Consider the following 19,766-nt stretch of genomic DNA (forward strand, 5'->3'; position numbering starts at 1 on the left):
ACGGAATAAAAAATAGAAGTGCAGGTTTTTTTTTTTTTTTGGCGATGGTTTTTCTCGCGCCCGATCGGACGGTCATCGTCGATCGATTTGTTGAATGCCTCCCAAGGTCAGCCCCATGGATGCGGTGGGAGCGCCGATCAGACGGTGCACGATGATGCTCAGGATACGTCAGCACGGCTGACACCGACGGCGTACGTTACAAGCCACACGGTGTCGAAAATTAAAAAACAACGGGGAACCGACAGATGGATCCGTTGATTCTATTTCAGGCGGCGTCAATCACCGCCGTCCAAATCGGGAACTCCTGTCCGGTCGGCCATCTTTATCTTTTTTTTATTTCTTTTTTTTTTGAAAGAAAAGAAAAGAAAAGAAAAGCCTCGTATTTGTCGAGAATGTTGAAGTACGTAAAATAAAATAATAATTTTTATAAGAATGGAGGTTAAAGTGGATAATACGTGTCCAAGGGCGAAGAAAAGAGGGGAGGATTTGAAAAGAGATGGGGAACAAAGCGGGCATCTTTTGGTCCTTTCCAACGTCTTGCTTTTAAGTGGCACCTAACGCGAATATTTTTACCGAGAAACACCTCGCCCTCTTGCTATCCTTGCTTCTTCTCTTCTTTCTCTGCTTTTTTTTTTTTTTTCTCTCTCCACCCACCTTTCTCTGTTCTTCTCTCGGCCGAAGTAGACAGCGGATTTAGAAGAAGAAGAAGTGAGAAGAAAAAGAGAGAAGAGAGAGGAGCAGCGAAGCACGAGTAATAACTACATCGTTCTCATTCTTTGTATATCTACCGCTTCATCACCAGGGGAGATCGAAATTAAAGAAAAAACAGCGGAAAAATTTAAAAATAGCAATGAGCTAATTTTTCTTCTGAGAGGTTTACGATATCGCTTGCCAGATCTGCTCCAAAAATTTCCATTTTTTTTAAGCTACATTCTATCCGGTAAGCCACCGTGTGCTCTTCTCCCTTCTTCTATCTTTCTATCTGGGGAATATTTCAGCCTATTCGATCCTTTTTCGCTTTTATTTTGTATGTGTTAATTGAGGCGATTTTATTTGGTTCTTCCGGCACGACAATTATTGGATTTTTGGAGGATTTCGCTGGGTGAGAGTTTCTGGAGTTGTTGTCGTTTTTTAGACTTTTTGTTTGGATTCTTTTTCAAGCTGTGGCTCTTTTCTGGATCGTGCTGGAGATGAAAAGATAATTGCTTTTAAGAAAATTTAGATGGTTTTTGCGTAGATTTGTCTGGGGACATCATTGTTTTGGCTGATCCTGTGCTCTTTTTTGGCTCATTGATATGGTGAGGTTCGCTTGGATTATTAGTCCTATTTGATCGATGCTTCACATTGTGGAGATCTTAAATAGTTGCCGAAGAAAATCCCTTTCTTTACTACTTTTTCCGATTCGTAATTTGGCTTTTTCATGATCAAGCAACGAAGGCATCGATCCGATTCTTTGATGGAGTTTCTGGCAATTCCCAACAATTGATGCGTTTGATCTGTTGGAAGGAATCGATTGCGTGATCATCGACATTGGGATCTCTACTTCTGTTTTTTCTTCTTAAAATTTCCATTTTTGTTTCTTTTGATTCAACTTTGCTTCCAACTTTTTGCTTTTGATTTGTGGTTCGGGATTGTGGAAACTTCGTTTATTCTTCCACTGCCTGGCGGTGGCAGGTAAAGAAATTGTTACGATAGAAGTACGATTTCGATCTGGTGAATAGTTTCGGCTTTAGAAGAGCTCTTCCTTCAGGTGGGTCATAACGAGAGTGGACTGGGAAATGGATAGTTTCTGGCAACAGTCAGTAATCACTAATGACTTAAGCGAGTCTTAACTCCTTGCCCCACTCGTTTTAAAGATTTGCAACTACCTTTCACCATGTTTACTTTTCGTCGGCACTTCTTTACTGCTTGTAATCTTCATTTGTTTTTGATAAATATTTTAACCTGATTGATGTATTGATCTCTTGTTATGCCAGCTTACTGGGATACACAAAATAGGAAATTACTTGGGATGAATGTTTAACAATGTCAGTTGTTTTGGTGTATGATTCATTTTTCTAAGTTATGTTCAGTGAATTTCAAAATTTTATTGAAATGGGAGGTTCTTAACCCATATGGGGTTTTCATTTTCTTTTGTCAACTCTTTATAATTCTCTTGTTTGTGTCGTCAGAAGTAATAAATTTAGAGCTGGAGTTTTCTTTTTTCTCCCTCATTGAGACATTCTGCAGCTTCACACTTCTTAACAGAACACTGTACAAATCCTCTCGGATTACTGTAAAAAAGGGGATATAAATATTGATTTCCAGAACTTCTGGTGCCGACATTCATAGTTCTCTTTGTTTCTGTCCTTCGAAATGATTTATAACTGGAGTTTTCTTTTTTCCTCCTCATTTTAAAGAATCTGCAGCTTCACTGCCATTACCAATTGCTTCGACTTTTGTGGTTGCCTGTTCTAGTCTTCATTTCTTTTATTCAGCTGATTGCTGATGATCAGAGGAGTTTTGACTTTTAAAACATTTTATAGGCTACATTAGCTGAAAATGGATCGGCGAAGTTGGCCTTGGAAGAAGAAATCATCTGAGAAAACGGCAACTACAACAAATTCGACTAGCACTTCTTCACCTAAGCCAGCTGGCAATCAAGAAGAACAAGTTTGCCCTTTCCCCCAATTTTTATTTTCTGCAGTTAGTAGTTAATTTTGCGGGTATAAGCAATTGAAGAACAAAATGCTACAATAACAAGATATCAATGAAGTGAAAAGCAGAGCAGTTTAATAGTATGCGAATGAAGTGAAGATAAAATCATTAAAACTATGTAATCCAGACATAATTTATGATTATGCAAGAACTTCTCAAGAAATACAAGATTATAATCAAAACTCTGCGGAAAACCAATTCTAAGTATGTAGCAGATTTTTTTAACTGATTTTAATTTTCATCCAACATTCTGTTTTGGCTGATTTTATGGATTCAAACTCAACACTCAACATTTTTCTAGATAATAGGCAAATATCTTATCGTTCTATTTGTCAGACTCATTTTCCAAGGCTTAGTTCAATATACCGATGGGTTGCTTTCCCTTCCTGTTGATGATGTGCTAAGGATATCGATGGTCGGCTCATTATAAATGCTCATAACTGATGGTGGGTCAGTAAGACGGTTAGCCATTATTCACCCTGACAAACTCTAGACAATGAGGACAAGGGTTCCTTTCTTACATCTTACTTTTGTTAAAGCTCTCTTGGCAAGTTAGCCATATGGACCATCCGTCACAATGCAAGCTCATTCCACTCTGGCTTTTGGGTGCATAACAAGGTCCTTGGTCTGGAATGTAAGTTAAACCAAATTTGTAGTTTTGGCTGAAACGGTGTTGAAGTTCTCTTTGCTTCTTAGACCATATCGGCCACTTTTTACAATGCAAGCTCAAGATAATGTACTTGTGGGAGCCAAATTGATGCTAGTTGTTTTTGCATGTAAACTTGACTGGAAATGCAGTTTTGGATGAAATTTGTGCAAGTTCTCTTTGCTAGTTAGACTGTACATAGTATATACCATCCTTCATGATCCAAGTTTACTGTAAAGTTTGAATCTTTTAAAAAACATAACAACTCAAAAACATATTAGATGCCGATTCATATTATGATATACTGAATGGTGATATAGTTGTGTCTTGATACTGTTAATATTGTATTTGCATAAAGAGAAAGATATGAATGGCCATAGATATATGAAGTTATTTGGTATCCGATATGATCATGAGAACTCATAGTTATATTCAAATCTAGTAGTTGAAACTATATGCTATTAAAAGTTGTTTTGCTCATGATAGTCCTTTTAATTGGCCCAGAGTGTTAGTGAGGTTGGGTAAGAGGAAGTTTACGAGATAACAAATCAAGTAATTTACACTAATGATGGGTTGTAGAGGCAGTTGTGGCTGCTTTGCATAAAGAAGTCTTTTAAGAGATAATCAAGTCTGCTATCACAATGCGACAATTGAACCAAACAAACTGGACACTGTAAACCCTTTTAAGTGCACCAAGGGGCTTTTAAGAAAGGTCTCCATCAGGTTGAAGCTCCATTTGCAATTCCAAAATAGTTGGTAAAAATACAAAGAATACAGTGGGGTCTTATCATCGTAGTTGAAGGTTGGAAGCTATAAGAAAATAAAGCTTATAAGGCTGATTCTGTAGTATCTCTTAAAATGTCATTTGTGGATAGACCTGGAGTTTGAGAGGCTATAAAGGTTTCTTCCGACTTCCTTGATTGGGAAGGTTGGGATGGGCTTCTAGTCTATTCAGTTCCCTTTTGATATCAGGGGAAAGACTGCAGCACCCATTAAAAAGTTAGAAAGATGAAACTACTCCATTTATTTCTTGGATCATTTATTTATGCTTTATATTGCAGGAACATAAATTCTTCTTACCTAAGATTTCTGTTGCCGCTGAATCCGAAACGTGGTCAAAGCGCAGCTTGGACGACCCTGAGGTCGGCTAAAGTCAAGTTGAGTAGGCTGATTGAGGCGTCGAGTGCCAGTATCCTCTACTAGTGGCCTGCAAGAAGTCTATTTATTGGAAAGTTTTCGGCGGAGGACCTTCCGATGCCTAAGTTAGAATAGAGAAGCAACAATATGGAAGGAAGAGAGTTCAACAGAGTTTGTTCTTTGTGACATAATGGCATGCATAATACATATTATCATGCATACTTGAGGCCTCCGAGTTGCCTCTTTATATAGGAGAGCCCGTTTTGTTGTTATCTAGACTGATGTAGCATGCACTGATGACCAGATAATAACCGATAGTACGACAGTGGCGTGGGAGCTAGTCCGCGTGGCGGTGTGCGACGTTGGTGGGACGCAAGCCGTGGTGTTGCCATGACTGCAGGATGCCAGGATTGTCGGTTGTTAGGACTGTCAGTCTTTGTTGATATGTGCTGATTGTTCTTCTCGGCTGATTGGCTTCTCGGCTAGTGGCTCCTCTGTCAAAGAAAATTTCTTTTGATCATAGATGAGAAAGGACGTAGAGAGATATGTCAACCTATGCCGAACATGTCATATTGCCAGAAGCCGAGCTCAAAATACTGGCCTTTATACTCCTCTTCCTGTACCTCAAGCTCCATGGGAGGATGTAAGTATTGATTTCGTCTTTGGTCTTCCTCGCACTCAACGTGGAAAGGATTCGATCATGGTGGTTGTTGATCGATTTTCTAAAATAATTTTTTTTTGTACCTTGCGAGAAGATCTATGATGCATCTAAAATTGCCGATCTTATTTTCGAGAGATCATCAAACTTCATGGCATCCTAAAGACTTTTACTTCGGACTGAGATCCAAAATTTGTAGGACACTTTTGGCGGACTCTATAGGCAAAATTAGGCACCAAACTTCAGTTCAGCTCTTCTTATCATCCACAAACCAATGGTCAAACGGAAGTGGTAAATCAAAGCTTTAGCAATTTTATTTGAAGTTATTTGGGCAACAACAAGAAGCAATAGGACTTAATTCTTTCTCAAGTGGAGTTTGCATACAATCGCTCAAGTAGTTCTACTACCGGTGCTAGTCCTTTTGAGATTGTTTATGGGTGCAATCCTAATGGCCCCTTTGATCTAGCTCCCCTTCCTCATGTTGCTCGATTTAGCGGTGATGCAGAAGCAAGGGTTAGTGAAATCAAAAAGATGCATAAGCAAGTTCGATCCAAGATTGAAAAGAGCAATTGGAAGTTTAAGGAGAGAGCCGATAAGTATCGTTGTCCGGCATTATTTAAACAAGGTGACCTTGTATGGATTCATCCTCGTAAAGAACGGTTCCCCCATGGACGTTGATGCAGGTGCATGTGCATGGACGCCATACAATTTGCATGACATTTTCAGAATATTAGATGGCCGAATTTAGAAAAGTTATTAGATAAAAGTTTCAGGTCTCTTTCTCTTATTTCCAACAAGTCCAAGAACATTAGAATTAGAGTAATAGTTGAAAAGTTATAGGTATTTTAAGAGGCATATGTCTTTTGACCTTTCAAATTCTCTAAGAGAATTTGGTTTTGGCTTTGATGTCTTTTATTGTGTGAGTTACCCATATCAAGGTGACTTTTGACCTTTAATTTTTTTTTTTATCTTTTCATGTTACCCATGACTTGCCTATAAATAGTCATAAATTGTAATGAGGAGGCATCCAAGCTTTAAATGAAAGTTATCTTCCTCCTTTGCAAAGAAATTGTTTCTTTTCTTTTCTCCCAGTTTCATTAGATTTTTCCTCTTTTTCTCTTTGCAACTTGAGGCGCTCCCACCAGATTGATGCATGCTTTCAAAGTTTGATGGCTAGGATCTTCACTTTAAGCTCATCAGGAACCTTTTTGTAGTCAAAGATCCTCTCAACAGTGTTGAGCCAATCTAGGAAGATGTCGGGTTGCATTTTTCCTTCGAACTCGGAAATATCTACTTTGATGTCTGGAAATCGAAATTGATGACGATGTTGGTGAGATGAAGAAGAGTTGCTCCTACCACGACGAGAACTTTGGTCATGGATGGTGTTGCGATCTTCTTTAGTGGTGCCGTCCTCCTCACTCGGGTTTTGCTCATAACGAGGCAACCTTTAGGTAAGGTTTTGGACTTGCCGCTGCAACTCAACGTTCTCTATATCTCCAAGATCTCGATTTCTACGAGGTTCTTTATCGCTAGAAGGACCTCGGTTGCCTCGGCCTGCCATGGTTGGTTAGAGCTTGCATTAATACCACCACGAGAAATGCGATAGGACCCCTCTCGAAATGTCAAAAGATGATAACCTTGCTCTAATATCACTTTTTATAACTTGGATCGATTTGCAATTCAATGAAAGTGGGAGAAAAAACAAAAAACAATTTCTTTGCAAAGAAGGAAGATAACTTTCATTCAAAGCTTGGATGCCTCTTCATTACAATTCATGACTATTTATAGGCAAGTCATGGGCAGCATGAAAAGATAAAAGAAAATGAAAGGTCAAGAGTCACCTTGATATGGGTAACTCACATAATAAAAGATATCAGAGCTAAAACCAAATTCTCTTAGAGAATTTGAAAGGTCAAAAGACACCTGCCTCTTAAAACACCTATAATATTACAACCATAACTCTGATTCTAATGTTCTTGGGCTTGTTGGAAAGAAGAGAAAGAGACCTAAAACTTTCATCTTAATAACTTTTCCAAATTCGGCCATTTAATATTCTGAAAATGTCATACAAATTATATGGCGTCCATGCACATGCACCTTCATCATCCTCTTCCTCCCTCCCTTGCTTTCTCTTTTTCTCTCTCGTTTTGCCTCTTCCCTGTCTGTTCCTAATGTCGGTACGGGCCCGGCACAACACGACGTGGGCTCTTAGTGAGCCATCTTGCTGGGGAGCCAGTACGGGGTCCGGTCCAGTTCCTCTGACCTTGCTGATAATAGATGTTGAGATTGTTGGAGTTCCATGTTCGTGAGATCGGGGCGCCATTGAGGTGCTCTAGCTTGTATGTTTTCGGCCACACTGTTTCTGTTACCCGGTACGGGCTTTCTCAGTTCGGGCTCAGCTTTCCAAGTTCTTTTGGCTACGACGCTTCGATCTTCCTCAAGACGAGGTTGCCAGATCGTAAGAGTTTGCCCTTAACCCTAGTGTTATAGTGTCGGGCCTTGCTTTCTGGTTTCTTCCAGCAGATTGAGGTTAGCTTGGAGCTGATCTAAGTTTGTCTAGTCCTTGAAGCTTTCCACCCAAAATGATGGAAGACCCATCTCGAGTAGGATCACCGCCTCTGTGCCAAAGGCAATGTTGAAGGGCGTCTCTCCAGTGGGAATCCGATGTGTCGTGCAGTATATGCCTATAAGACATTGTACAGCTTTTCGGCCCACAACCCTTTTGCTTGGTTAAGCCTTGCCTTCAGCCCCTGTAGGATAGTCTGATTGGTCACCTCGGCTTCTCTATTGGTTTGCGGATGTGCCACCGAAGTGAACCGATGGTCAATACCGAGCTCGGTGCAGAACTCTTCGAATCAGGCATTATCGAACTAGCGTCCGTTGTTGGTGACGATCACTCGAGAAATTCCAAACCTGCAGATTAAGGCTTTCTAGACAAAGTCTCGGGCCTTCGCCTCGATAATCCATGCTACCGGCTTGGCTTTTGCCCACTTGGTGAAGTAGTCCACCGCCACAAAGAGGAACTTACGCTACTTTGTTGTTAGTAGAAAGGGTCCAAGGATGTCGATTCTTTATTGTGCAAATGGCTAAGGGGCGCTGATCTACATCAACGACACAACTGGTCGTTGTTGGATACTCGCATGTCGTTAACATCGGTCGCACTTCTAGATGAGGTTGGCCGCATCTTTTTGCAAGGTCGGCCAGTAGTATCCCTGTCACAGGATCTTGTAGGCTAGGGATCTACTCCCCAGATGGTTGCCACAGATGCCTTTGTGCACCTCCCAAAGTGTATAATTTGCTTTAGTTGGACGGAGGCACCTGAGGAACGACAGCGAAAATGATCTCCGATATAACTAGTCGTCGAAGAGGATATAATGGGAGGCTTGTCACTTTATCCGGCAGGCTCCAGCCTGATCTGCAAGCACTTTTCCATCATTCAAGAAGTCGACAAGCAGATCTGTGAGGGCCTGGTCCATTGACTGACCTACACACTAATTGATCTTGGGTCGGCTTGAAGAGGCCCGCGACGGAGAGCCTCGCCAGACCTAGGTACGAGCTCTCCATCTTCTCCTCCCTTTTTTGTGTTTTAGGCCTTCGTTTCCATGGATTTGAGTCGGCAATCGCCGAAGTCTCTTCCGAAATAGAGCACCCCTATTTTGGTTTCTTCCACCATGATTTGACACTGCCGGTTACCGAGTTTGGCTGGGGATTGCAATTGCCTGAGGTCGCTGTCAGATGGGCAGCTGGGCCATTGCTGCTGCCACCTGTTACCGGAAGAAGAGAGATGGGAAGGATTCTTGCCTCTTCTCTCCTCTCTCTACTTTCTCTCTCCTTTCTCTATTTTTTTAAGATCTGTGGAACCCAGTATCGGATCCTGTCGACCTGATCTACGAACTCGAGTTGATATTTGAAAAGAGGTTCTAAGCTGCTCTAGTGCTCAGGACGCCTATTGAATCGATCATCCGGCCTTGTCAAGTATCCATAGATCCCACTATGATGAACTATGTTAAACGTTCTTGGCCTTGATCGAGTCTATGCCTTATGATTTATTGATTGAATCGCTCAGACTTGACCCATTTGGAGTTGTTGAACGCTATCATTTAGCTAATCGTCCTTATTTCTTATTATTTTAATTCAATTAAAATTGTCAAGCAGAAATTAATTTTGCTTTTAATATTTTTAATAGGGTTAACTGAATTGCCTAGTAAAGTTTGACAGTCTAAGACGAAAGAATAAAGTAAATGTTATACTCATTATTTTTAAATTATCATATTTTTCATGCATATAATTTGTTAGTAAAAATATCATATATTTTTTTTAAATTATGGATTAGCATATATATTATGAAAATCATGCTTTATTATGAAAAATAGTTTCATGAATGTTTTAATGAAAATAGCTTTATTATGAAAGTAAAATAATGTCTAACTTCTATCTTGTCTTCAATAACTGAAGCTAATTTTCTCTATGAAGTGGGTCGTTACTTAGGGGTCATGTAGTCAAGTCAGTAGTTGATCCATTTTGGATTGCCAAGGTCTAATATGGATGAAATTTTCAAGATTAATTTTTAGGTCCCCAATTAAAGTCAAGTATGCATTAGTTTCCCAAGTTTTCAAATAGTTTAAACGTATCATTGACAACACTAGTTTAACTTTCCAATTTATATCTTATTTGACTTGCCCAATTTGAAAGCATGGATGCCAATTGATAACAAGATATTTATATGCTAAGTTTAAAGTCTTAAGGGCATTTTACATCTTCTGTTAAATTCAAGATGACTCTGAAAAGTGAGGCCATCATGTTCAAAGTTCTTAAAGGTAAGCCATCCATGGAGTCTGGAGATACTCTTAAGTTCTTTGGAGGGCCAACTATGAAGGTGGAGGTTGTGTAACCTATGTCTTTTAGGCCAATTATGAAGTTGGGAGCTATATACTTAAAAGCCATCAGTTCATTTAGAGTCTGGTTAGATCTTCAATTTCTTGGAATCCAGCCCATTCTTGAAGACAAAATCCGTGTGTTTTATGTTTTTGATTCTTTACAGTTAGGCAACACTGGATCACAAAGACCAAGAACTCCAGGTATTCATGCCTTTAAGGTTAAGCTGTTTGTGAAGGCAAAGGCCATAGATTCCAAGTCTTTACTTCTTTAGAGTTTCACCATATTGAAACACAAAGTCCATAAATAGGAGTTGACAAATATTTTTCCTTTTAAGGAGGTTGGCTGGTGATGGGCAGGGGAATGCATTATCAAATAACTTTTTAACAATAAGATGTTCAAGAATTAATTAGGTTGTGTTTGATGTTCATGAACTTCTTTCTTGGTTTCTACTTGATCATATTGATTGACTAATATGTAAGCTCGACTGAGAGAACCATAAGCGGACATCATGATTATATTGCCAGTCACATGTGTTAAAAGGCAATAATACTGTAATGAATTTTTCTAGAAAGAAGTGTTTGTAATGTTGCTTTAAGTTTTAACAGCACATGCTTCACTAGAAAGAAAAAAGTAAAAACACAAAACAAGTGCATTTAAAATAATGTGTGAAAAGAAATCATCAAAGATACTCACCTTTCATTCTCAAGAAGATATTTGCAAATAGATAGTTTTTGTTGCAAAGAGAAACAAAAAAGAGAAACCAATGACTCTCTGTCTCTTGCATTGCTTATCTAATTTGGATTCCAAATAACCGTAGATAGTTATCCTGAAAATAAGAGCAGTTCTTCATTGAAAAGAAGCAATTTTCTTTCCATTTGAAAGATTATTATATTTTTTATCCCTTAAAAGCGAGTCTAAGCTAATATTAAAAATTTATGCTCATAGTAGGGTTTATGTGATTCTTGTCCAATTAGGCAGCAACTGTGTACTAGAAATATAACTAAAACTTTTAAAGGGGTCAATAATAAGGAGCTACATACCATTTCAACGGCACTATGGAAATCTAATAGTGGACAGGCTCATAACTTTTGCGAGGGCCGTGCCCCCACACTCCCTTATCCTGTGGCATCCATAAACTGAGTCTTCAGACATTATTTGAGGCTATATCAGAAGGCAAGTTCATAAACTACAATTATCACTTATTGTAGAGTTAGGTCATAGACCAAGGCTAAAGGCAAATGCCATGATGTCTAAGACCATCTCTCTAGAGTGAGACCATGCATTAAGGCAAGGGCCATGATTTTTTAAGTCTGGCATTCTCTGATTGAGGCCATCTCTTAGAGGCAAAGGGCGATTCTTTACTTCTTTAAATTTATGTTATGTACAAAAGCAAAGACCATACAGCTAAATTCATCTGTTATTTACAGAGTTACAACATACCCAGAGGACATTGCTATGAGCTCAAATTCTTCATTCTTTTAGAGTCAGGTCACCCAAATGTTGACGTCATGTTCTTCATAGTGACTTGTGTATAACAAGCTTTAAGAACAAAAGTGCCGAAAAATATGTTTTAGCTAGATGTTTTTAATCAATATATTTTGACCTAAAAGTTGTATAGCAAATAAAAAGTGACCCATATAGCATATCTTTCGGTTCTAGAAATTCAAGTATTTTTTTATTCTGCTATAATGGACTGGCTGAGCAAAAGGTAGACTAATCATTCTAATTTATTCATTGTCAGCTGGTACAAGCTGTTGCTGCTTTTTAATTTATTTCTTGTGACCTGATATTCTCCCTAACTTAATGTTTATTAGCTTATTTACCATTGGAAATGGATTATATATTATTCTTCATTATTATTGTTATGTTGTCCCTTTTTCTTGATTTGATTTATTCTAAATGTGGTTGGTTTAGTTCTTGCATCTCAAATCACTTTGTTGGCAGGAACGTACAAGAAGCGTAAATTATGTCCAAGTTTCCTTGGAGAAATATGCACATCTCACTGAATTGGAGGACCAGGTGACTATCTTGAATGAAAAATTATCTTCAGCACAATCAGAGATGACCACTAAGGAGAATTTGGTAAAACAGCATGCAAAAGTTGCTGAAGATGCAGTATCAGGTATAGCAGTGCTTACTGTTGGAATTTAGATCTTTTGATTTGATGCTGATAAATTTTGTTAGTGTAAGATCTCAACACTTGACATTATTTCTTAAACATTTTGGAATATGACTTAATATTTCTTATTTCTTAGCGCTGTCATGAGCTCTTTTTGTTTTACAAGTTCGTTAACTAAGAAAGAATACCATATTATTAATTTGCAAGGCAATGATTTTTCTGGAATTTCTGTTTGTTCCTTCCTTTAGGTTGGGAAACAGCTGAAGCAGAAGCCTCAGCACTGAAAATTCAACTTGAGTCTGTAACGCTATCAAGGCTTACAGCTGAAGAACGGGCATCACATCTTGATGGTGCTCTAAAGGAGTGCATGAAGCAGATACGGAATGTGAAGGAAGAAAGTGAGCAAAAGTTACATGATGTAGTTTTTGCAAAAACTAAGCAATGGGAAAAGGTCAAGGCTGAACTGGAAGCAAAAATAGTTGATTTTGAACAGGAGGTCTTAAGGGCTTCTGCCGAAAATGCTGCACTTTCGAGATCTCTTCAAGAACGTTCTGCTATGCTGATGAAGATTAATGATGAAAAATCTCAAGCTGATGCTGAAATTGAAGTATTGAAGAACAATATACAATCATTTGAAAGAGAAATAAGTTCATTAAAATATGAGCTTCATGTTGTCTCCAAGGAGCTTGAAATTCGCAATGAAGAGAAGAACATGAGCATGAGATCTGCTGATGTGGCAAACAAGCAGCATTTAGAAAATGTCAAGAAAATATTGAAATTAGAAGCAGAATGCCAAAGGTTACGTGGTCTTGTTCGAAAGAAGTTGCCTGGCCCTGCTGCATTAGCTCAAATGAAGTTAGAAGTTGAGAATTTAGGTCGAGACTATGGGGAAACCAAATTACGGCGCTCTCCTTCTAAAAACTCTAGCCCGCATCATATATCAACTTCAGTTCCAGATTTTTCCCCGGAACAAATCCAGCAGTTCAAGAAAGAGAATGAATTTCTTACAGCACGTTTGTTAACAATGGAGGAAGAGACAAAAATGCTAAAAGAGGCCTTGTCAAAACGTAATAGTGAGCTACAGGTTTCAAGAAACATGTGTGCTAATACAGCAAGCAAGCTTCGGAGCTTGGAAACACAGATGATTGCTCCAAACAAACAAAAGAGCCCCTCAAAGTTGAATAGTTATACCCCCTTCAGTGGTACCTTAAGCCAACATGAAAGCAACCCACCAAGCTTGACCTCCATGTCTGAAGATGGTGTTGATGAGGAAGGAAGCTGTTCTGAGTCTTGGGCTACAGCATTAATATCAGAGCTCTCGCAGTTCAAGAAAGAAAAAGATGTTGACAAGAGTAACAAAGCAGAAAATTCAAATCATTTGAAACTTATGGATGACTTTTTAGAGATGGAGAAACTAGCATGTTCATCAGCAGAGACCCATGGTACTGTCACTATTTCAGATGGTGTGATTGACAAGATGAAAATTGAAAATGCTGATGCTACTTCAGTGGCTGACGTTCAAAAGAATGGGGGTGGTGAAGAACAACAGCTGGGTTTGGTGCCATCAACAAATCTGGTTTATACTAGCAAGGAGCAACTAGGTGGGGAACATGTAACAAGAAAGTTCGATTCTGCACTTTCAAAACTGCAGTCACGAATAGCTTCTATGTTTGAATCTGAAGCCCTGGACACTGATATGGAAAAGCTTTTGGAAGGTATTAGACATATAGTTCAGGCAGTCCAAGAAGAGTTTCCCCAGCACTCTGGTTGGGTTATCGAAGAAACTCACTCCACAGATGCTACTTGTGATCAAAATCGCTGCCACGAAGACATGGGTGAGACTAGCTACAGTGGGATTTCTTCAAGGCGAGATCATAATTCATGTAGTGATGCCAGCCATGTCACAGATCCAGGATTGAAGAATGCAATTTCTCATATTCATGATTTTGTCATTTCTCTGGGTAAAGAAGCTATGGAAATTCAAGGAAAGACTTCTGAAGACCATGGACTAAGTGAGAGAATTGAGCAGTTCTCTGCATCTGTCAACAAAGTTCTATGTAATGAAATAAGTATAACCGATTTTATTCTTGCCTTGTCCCACATTTTGTGTGAAACCAGTGAGATGAGTTTTAACATATCAGGCAAAAAGTGCAGTGAAGGAGAAAGCAATATCTCTGATTGCGTAGATAAGGTAACTTTACTAGAAAATAAAGTGATCCGGCATGCATCAACAAAAGAGAATTTCTCAGGAGTGTGTTCGCTTGTACCTTATTCTTCCTCTGATCCTGAGATTGAAAGGCCCATCAGCCATGACTTTGAAGTAAAGGCTACATTGAAGAAATGCTCTCTGGAGGAATTTAAATGCCTGAAATTGGAGAAAGAGAACATGGAGATGGAATTGGCTAGATGTAATGAAATGCTGGAACATACAAAGCATCAGCTGGTTGAAACGGAAGAAAACCTGGCAGAGCTTAAATCACAATTGGCCGCCAGTCAGAAATCAAACAGCTTGTCTGAGACACAATTGAAATGTATGGCTGAGTCCTATAAGGCATTGGAATCACGGACACAGGAATTAGAAGCTGAAGTAGTCCTGCTGCATACAAAAGCAGAAACTTTGGATAATGAACTTCAGGAAGAAAGGTGCAGCCATCAAGATGATTTGGCGAAATACAAAGATCTTCAAGAGCAGATTGAAAGGTTCATATTAAAATTACCTACCTAACATAAATTAATCTTTTCTTTTCATCAAGCTGCCGATCTGTGTTTCCTTTTTTGCTTTCTTTCTATTTTGCAATTATTTTTATGTCCTGCTATTTGTGATTCTCTCTTCTGATATCCTTGTATGCTTCTTATTTGATTGAAGGAATGAGAAGAGTTCAATGTGCTCTGGTGCTGACACTGATATTAAATCTAAACAGGTAAGGAGGATAAACTCCCCATATGTGTAGAAGTAAGAATTTTCAGATAAAGTAATTTGCAGGATTAAAATCTGTTAGTGTTTTCTTCCATAGTACTTGAGCAGTTTTTTGTTCAAATGATGTTGCTTATGCTTTTAATCTTCTTTCATAGTTCTTTCATGGTTCAACTTCATCTTTTTTAGCAAAACTTAATTAAATAACTTTCAAATCTATCAATGTAAAGCCGATTTGCTAACATTTTACAGACCCTCCACGTGCCTTCTTGGATCAAATTTGCTGAACTATGCAGGATAATAAGTTTCACATTACAAATATAATTATAAACTATTGACAACTTAGCAAATACTCATTCAAAATGGTCCACAAATTCCCACAAATTTGAGTCATCGTTGATGATAACCAACAACCCATCATCAAATATTAGATGACTTATTGCGCCTTTGGCCTAAATATACAAACTTTACTATCTTCCCTGGCAACTACCTCGTCCATCTATGAGGTGGCGTAGTGAGTCGTAGATAAGAAAGGAGATGGGGGGGGGGGGTCACCTTGCCTTACAATTCAATTGCTTTTAAAGAATCCACAAGGTTTGCCAAGTTGAAGATTCAAAATGTTCTTTCACATAATCTAAGCTTGACCAAAGTCCATACAACTCAAATTATGAATAACAAATTCTGCTTTCTGTATCATAGACATCTGCCATCATGTGCTTTCTCAGTCCTTTGCTATTCTTTTGCTAATAAAATATTCACCATTTTTCCACTGCCTTTGTGAAAGAAGATGGATGGCAAGAGATAAGCTTCCCTGCTAGCCACTTGCAAGAGGGAGGTTTTTTTTCAGATGTTACCTTATAGAGTGGAATGTCCCATGATGGTAGTGCATTTTGTTTTGGGAACTTGTGTCAAAATGGTATGCTTAACCTCCTTAGGGATCAAAATGTTAAATCAATAGTTCTATCTAGTTCATAGACCTTACCCTTGACTGAAACCATCTAGTCTAGGAGCTTTACTGGATTTCATCTCACAAATAATGATTTCCACCTCTTCCAGTTTTGAAGGTCATCCATGTTCTAGCTTCATGAGAGAGCTACCTCTTAAGTTAATACCTCTAAGCTCTTCGTTCCATTCCAGAAAAGATTGTGATAAAATCAAATATGTTCCTATCAGATGTCTTCTATCACTATCTTGCTCCTGGCTCTTCTGTTCTTTTTCTGAGCATAAATTTATTAGGAGTTTCTATTCTCGTGGTCTCACCAGTGAGCTCTAGATGCCTTCTGGTAGAATTTCTCACATTTCGAGATCTTGTCACATTGATCTGATCTTAGACTCATCTCAGGTAGCTAACTACTAGACAGACTATTCTGCATTAGTTGCTGTATTCTGTTTAGCTTATTTTAATGCTTTATGGATTCCATTCTCTTTGATTTATTTCCAGAAGCAACTGGGTTCTGTTTGTCCCCATCTTTTAATGCATATTTTATACCTTTTGGATTCTTTGATGCTATAAACATATGATTCCATATAATATTTTATTTTCAAGCTTCCTTCAATAATTAATCATGCTGTATCAGGAAAATATAAGTTCTAAGTTGAAGAACCTAAACAGTTTTAATTAGATTATCTCAATGTTTCCAACATGGGAAGCTAATCCCAAAAGTTGTATTCCCCTTGGTCATGGTTGAGGAGATCTTAAATTTGAAGCAAATTCCACATCCTCATGTCTGGTATCAAGCTCTTCCGGTGATACATTGACTCATTATCCCAATCTTCCTCTAGAACCTTATACTCACATCATCAGGGAAGCCTCATCTTATTGAATGGTGCACCATGCAACCTTATTGAGTTATTTGAGTTTACATTTCTTCAAAAAGATGAAGCTCGATACTGAGCATAAGCCATCGATGAGATCTTTCAAGTTGTGATTTGCAAAGTTCTTTCTGATTTGACAGCAAAATATAAATTGGCATGTGTAAGTATTTAATAATTTATTGTTGTGTGGACATGAGAAAACGATTTAAACATAAATCCAGCCAAGTTTGAGTAATAACTAATAAAGCAGTACCCTCGGTTTAGAAATGGAAGGTAAATTTTTTCTCCAACAACAAAAATAATAAAACACACCATAAAAGATGCAGGCATCGCACCCACCCAGCTGCTCATGGGCACACTTATGATACATGCATATATGCATGCATCCATAAGCACATACATACAAAATTGCTTCTTCCCACTTTCTACCAGCATTATCCTTGTCTCCACTTTTGCTAACTTAAGATTGGTGTCATTCTTAGCCAGAAAACTTTGAAAAGTAATCTGGAATCTTATGTGACCTAAAACATTGTTCTCCTAAGCAAGCTTAACTGGCATTAATATCATAGTAAGCTGAGAGGGTTAGAGCCTGTAAAATGCCTGAAGAAGCTAGTGGATCTTGTGCTTGGGAGAAACCCAAAAGAATTGAGCTTACTTGCTCCTAGCTTTCGAGACTTCTAGCTTGAGCAAAGTGAATTAAAGTCTCAGCATGACTCATCCACATTGACGCTTCCAACCATTATTAGCATTTCTTGTGGCACTGGGCAAACTAACTTGGTCTGTCTCAATATTACTCTGATTGACAGGGACAAACGTTGATCATGTAGGTGAAGCACACAATTTCATGGAGAAGGCTACTGAAACCTTTTCTCCTGGCTTTGCTTATTTGGCGTCTTGGTTATATTATATCCACATATTCTTTTAGGTTTCCATGGTTCTATATGCCGTGTGCTCTTCCTTTTCCATTTACAAATCTGTCATTGCTAAGTTTTTTTAGCAAAGTGAATTAAAGTCTCAGCATGACTCATCCACATGGACGCTTCCAACCATTATTAGCATTTCTTGTGGCACTGGGCAAACTAACTTGGTCTGTCTCAATATTACTCTGATTGACAGGGACAAATGTTGATCATGTAGGTGAAGCGCACAATTTCATGGAGAAGGCTACTGAAACCTTTTCTCTTGGCTTTGCTTATTTGGCATCTTGGCTATATTATATCCACATATTCTTTTAGGTTTCCATGGTTCTATATGCCGTGTGCTCTTCCTTTTTCATTTACAAATCTGTCATTGCTAAGTTTTTTTTTATCCTTTTTGTGGTAGGACCTGTTGTGACTTAGAGTTATGAAAGAAAGGGATTTAGCAAGTACTGCCCTATCATAATGTGTCACTAGGAAACATATTATATGCTTGATGTCTTGTTCCCATCCAAGTTCTTAAAATGCATGTGAATATCTTTGAGGAGAAAAGGAGGGACATCAGTCCCCCTGCAATCAGAGTTTTGTTATTTCCTCACTTTGAAAGTTGGACATGCAGTTAATTAAATATAAATCATCCAATTCAAGAATAATCTGGCTACTTATCATTTGATATGTATTTTATATTGGGACTTTTATCAGCCAAGTCCTGGATACCAGAAGTACTGTTTAAATTTTCTGCTGTGTACACATCTTTTTCAGTAAACTGTTAACTATTTGCAATATATCTAGACTCTGAAAATATGAACGTCCTTCAATTTTGCTCTAAAATTTGTATATGTATCATAACAGGAGGAGATAGCAGCAGCAGCAGAGAAGCTTGCAGAGTGTCAGGAGACCATACTTCTTCTTGGCAGGCAACTGCAAGCAATGCGTCCACCAGCAGAATCTTTGAGTTCCTATCCAAACAATAGATATCCAATGAGCGACTACTTTTTGGAAAATGAACCAGGTCCAAGCGGCTTTAACCCTGTTCACTCTGAGATGGAAATTGCTTCTGTTCATATGACACAGATAACAGGAGGCGGGTCTCCCTTGGATGGATACAACTTCGACATGAGCCCATCTGACACCGAAGCAAGCTCATTTCCTAGATCACCTATCAGCTCAAAGCGCCAAAAGCACAGGTCATCCAGATCATCATCCTCTACTTCCTTGCCTAATGTCATGCCTGAGAAACACGGACGTGGTTTCAGCAGATTTTTCTCTAAGGGAAAGAGTGATCATTAAGGCATGCCTTGAGAGCAATTCTCTGCTGCATATAATGGTGTGGTTATACATTCTCTGATCAGCCATGAGTTATTAAATGTCTATTAAAACTTAAGCAGTTTGCAGTCTTTCAAAGTAGTTTTCTGATGCTCAATAGATCCCACTTGCAGAAGATGATGTTTATTTGTGATCGTAGGGGTAGTCTTCAATCTTATCGACTCAAGTGTCAGGGGCCAAGAATTGAGCTTCTCAAATTGCAGTTTGTCAAAGCTCCATACCATATGTCCTTGATAATTAACTGATCAGAATACCAGGACAGGAATCACGGGTCTCCCAAACTGAAGGTCCCTGTAAAATGGCATGGCGGAGTGCATTCCATTTTTTATTTTTTTTTAATTTTTTTTGAAGAACATGAGATTTGGATTTGACAGCTGTGTTTTTGGTACAACTATTTGTTTATGTACAGTTAACTTGCATAAAAGCTTCTGCAATCTAAGATTATGGTATCTTTGGCGGTCAATTTCGTTCATTTAGTTAATATTACCTATCCGAAAGCTGACACACGGCCGAACTTAAGATGACTAGTTACCAATGGTTCAACCCTGCAGTAAGAATGAATTGTTTATTATCATCGTGAAGCTTGTCAAATCCTATATAAATTTGTTTATCTACATTTTTTGTCCCCATTTTATGTGTTTGAGGATCATTACAGATTC

The 19,766-nt window shown here is 38.5% G+C and overlaps 1 protein-coding gene across 4 annotated transcripts; it reads left to right on the forward strand.

Moving 5' to 3' along the window:
* The first annotated feature begins 561 nt into the window (after positions 1-561).
* LOC103696588 (filament-like plant protein 4) lies at positions 562-19,570 on the forward strand. Of its 4 annotated transcripts, none has more exons than XM_008778261.4 (7): positions 562-940; positions 2,526-2,652; positions 11,961-12,138; positions 12,384-14,835; positions 15,002-15,056; positions 18,634-19,108; positions 19,221-19,570. In XM_008778261.4, the coding sequence occupies exons 2-6, from the start codon at positions 2,542-2,544 to the stop codon at positions 19,069-19,071; spliced, it is 3,234 nt and encodes a 1,077-aa protein (XP_008776483.2). In that variant the 5' UTR covers positions 562-940; positions 2,526-2,541; the 3' UTR covers positions 19,072-19,108; positions 19,221-19,570. The 4 variants fall into 4 exon arrangements, with proteins under 4 accessions (XP_008776483.2, XP_008776484.2, XP_008776482.2 ...); XM_008778262.4 differs by having other exon boundaries at positions 19,247-19,570; XM_008778260.4 differs by having other exon boundaries at positions 18,634-19,570.
* The last annotated feature ends 196 nt before the right edge of the window (positions 19,571-19,766 follow it).

The sequence above is a fragment of the Phoenix dactylifera genome, unplaced genomic scaffold (genome assembly GCF_009389715.1).
Source record: "Phoenix dactylifera cultivar Barhee BC4 unplaced genomic scaffold, palm_55x_up_171113_PBpolish2nd_filt_p 000992F, whole genome shotgun sequence".
Classification (NCBI taxonomy): Eukaryota; Viridiplantae; Streptophyta; class Magnoliopsida; order Arecales; family Arecaceae; genus Phoenix; species Phoenix dactylifera.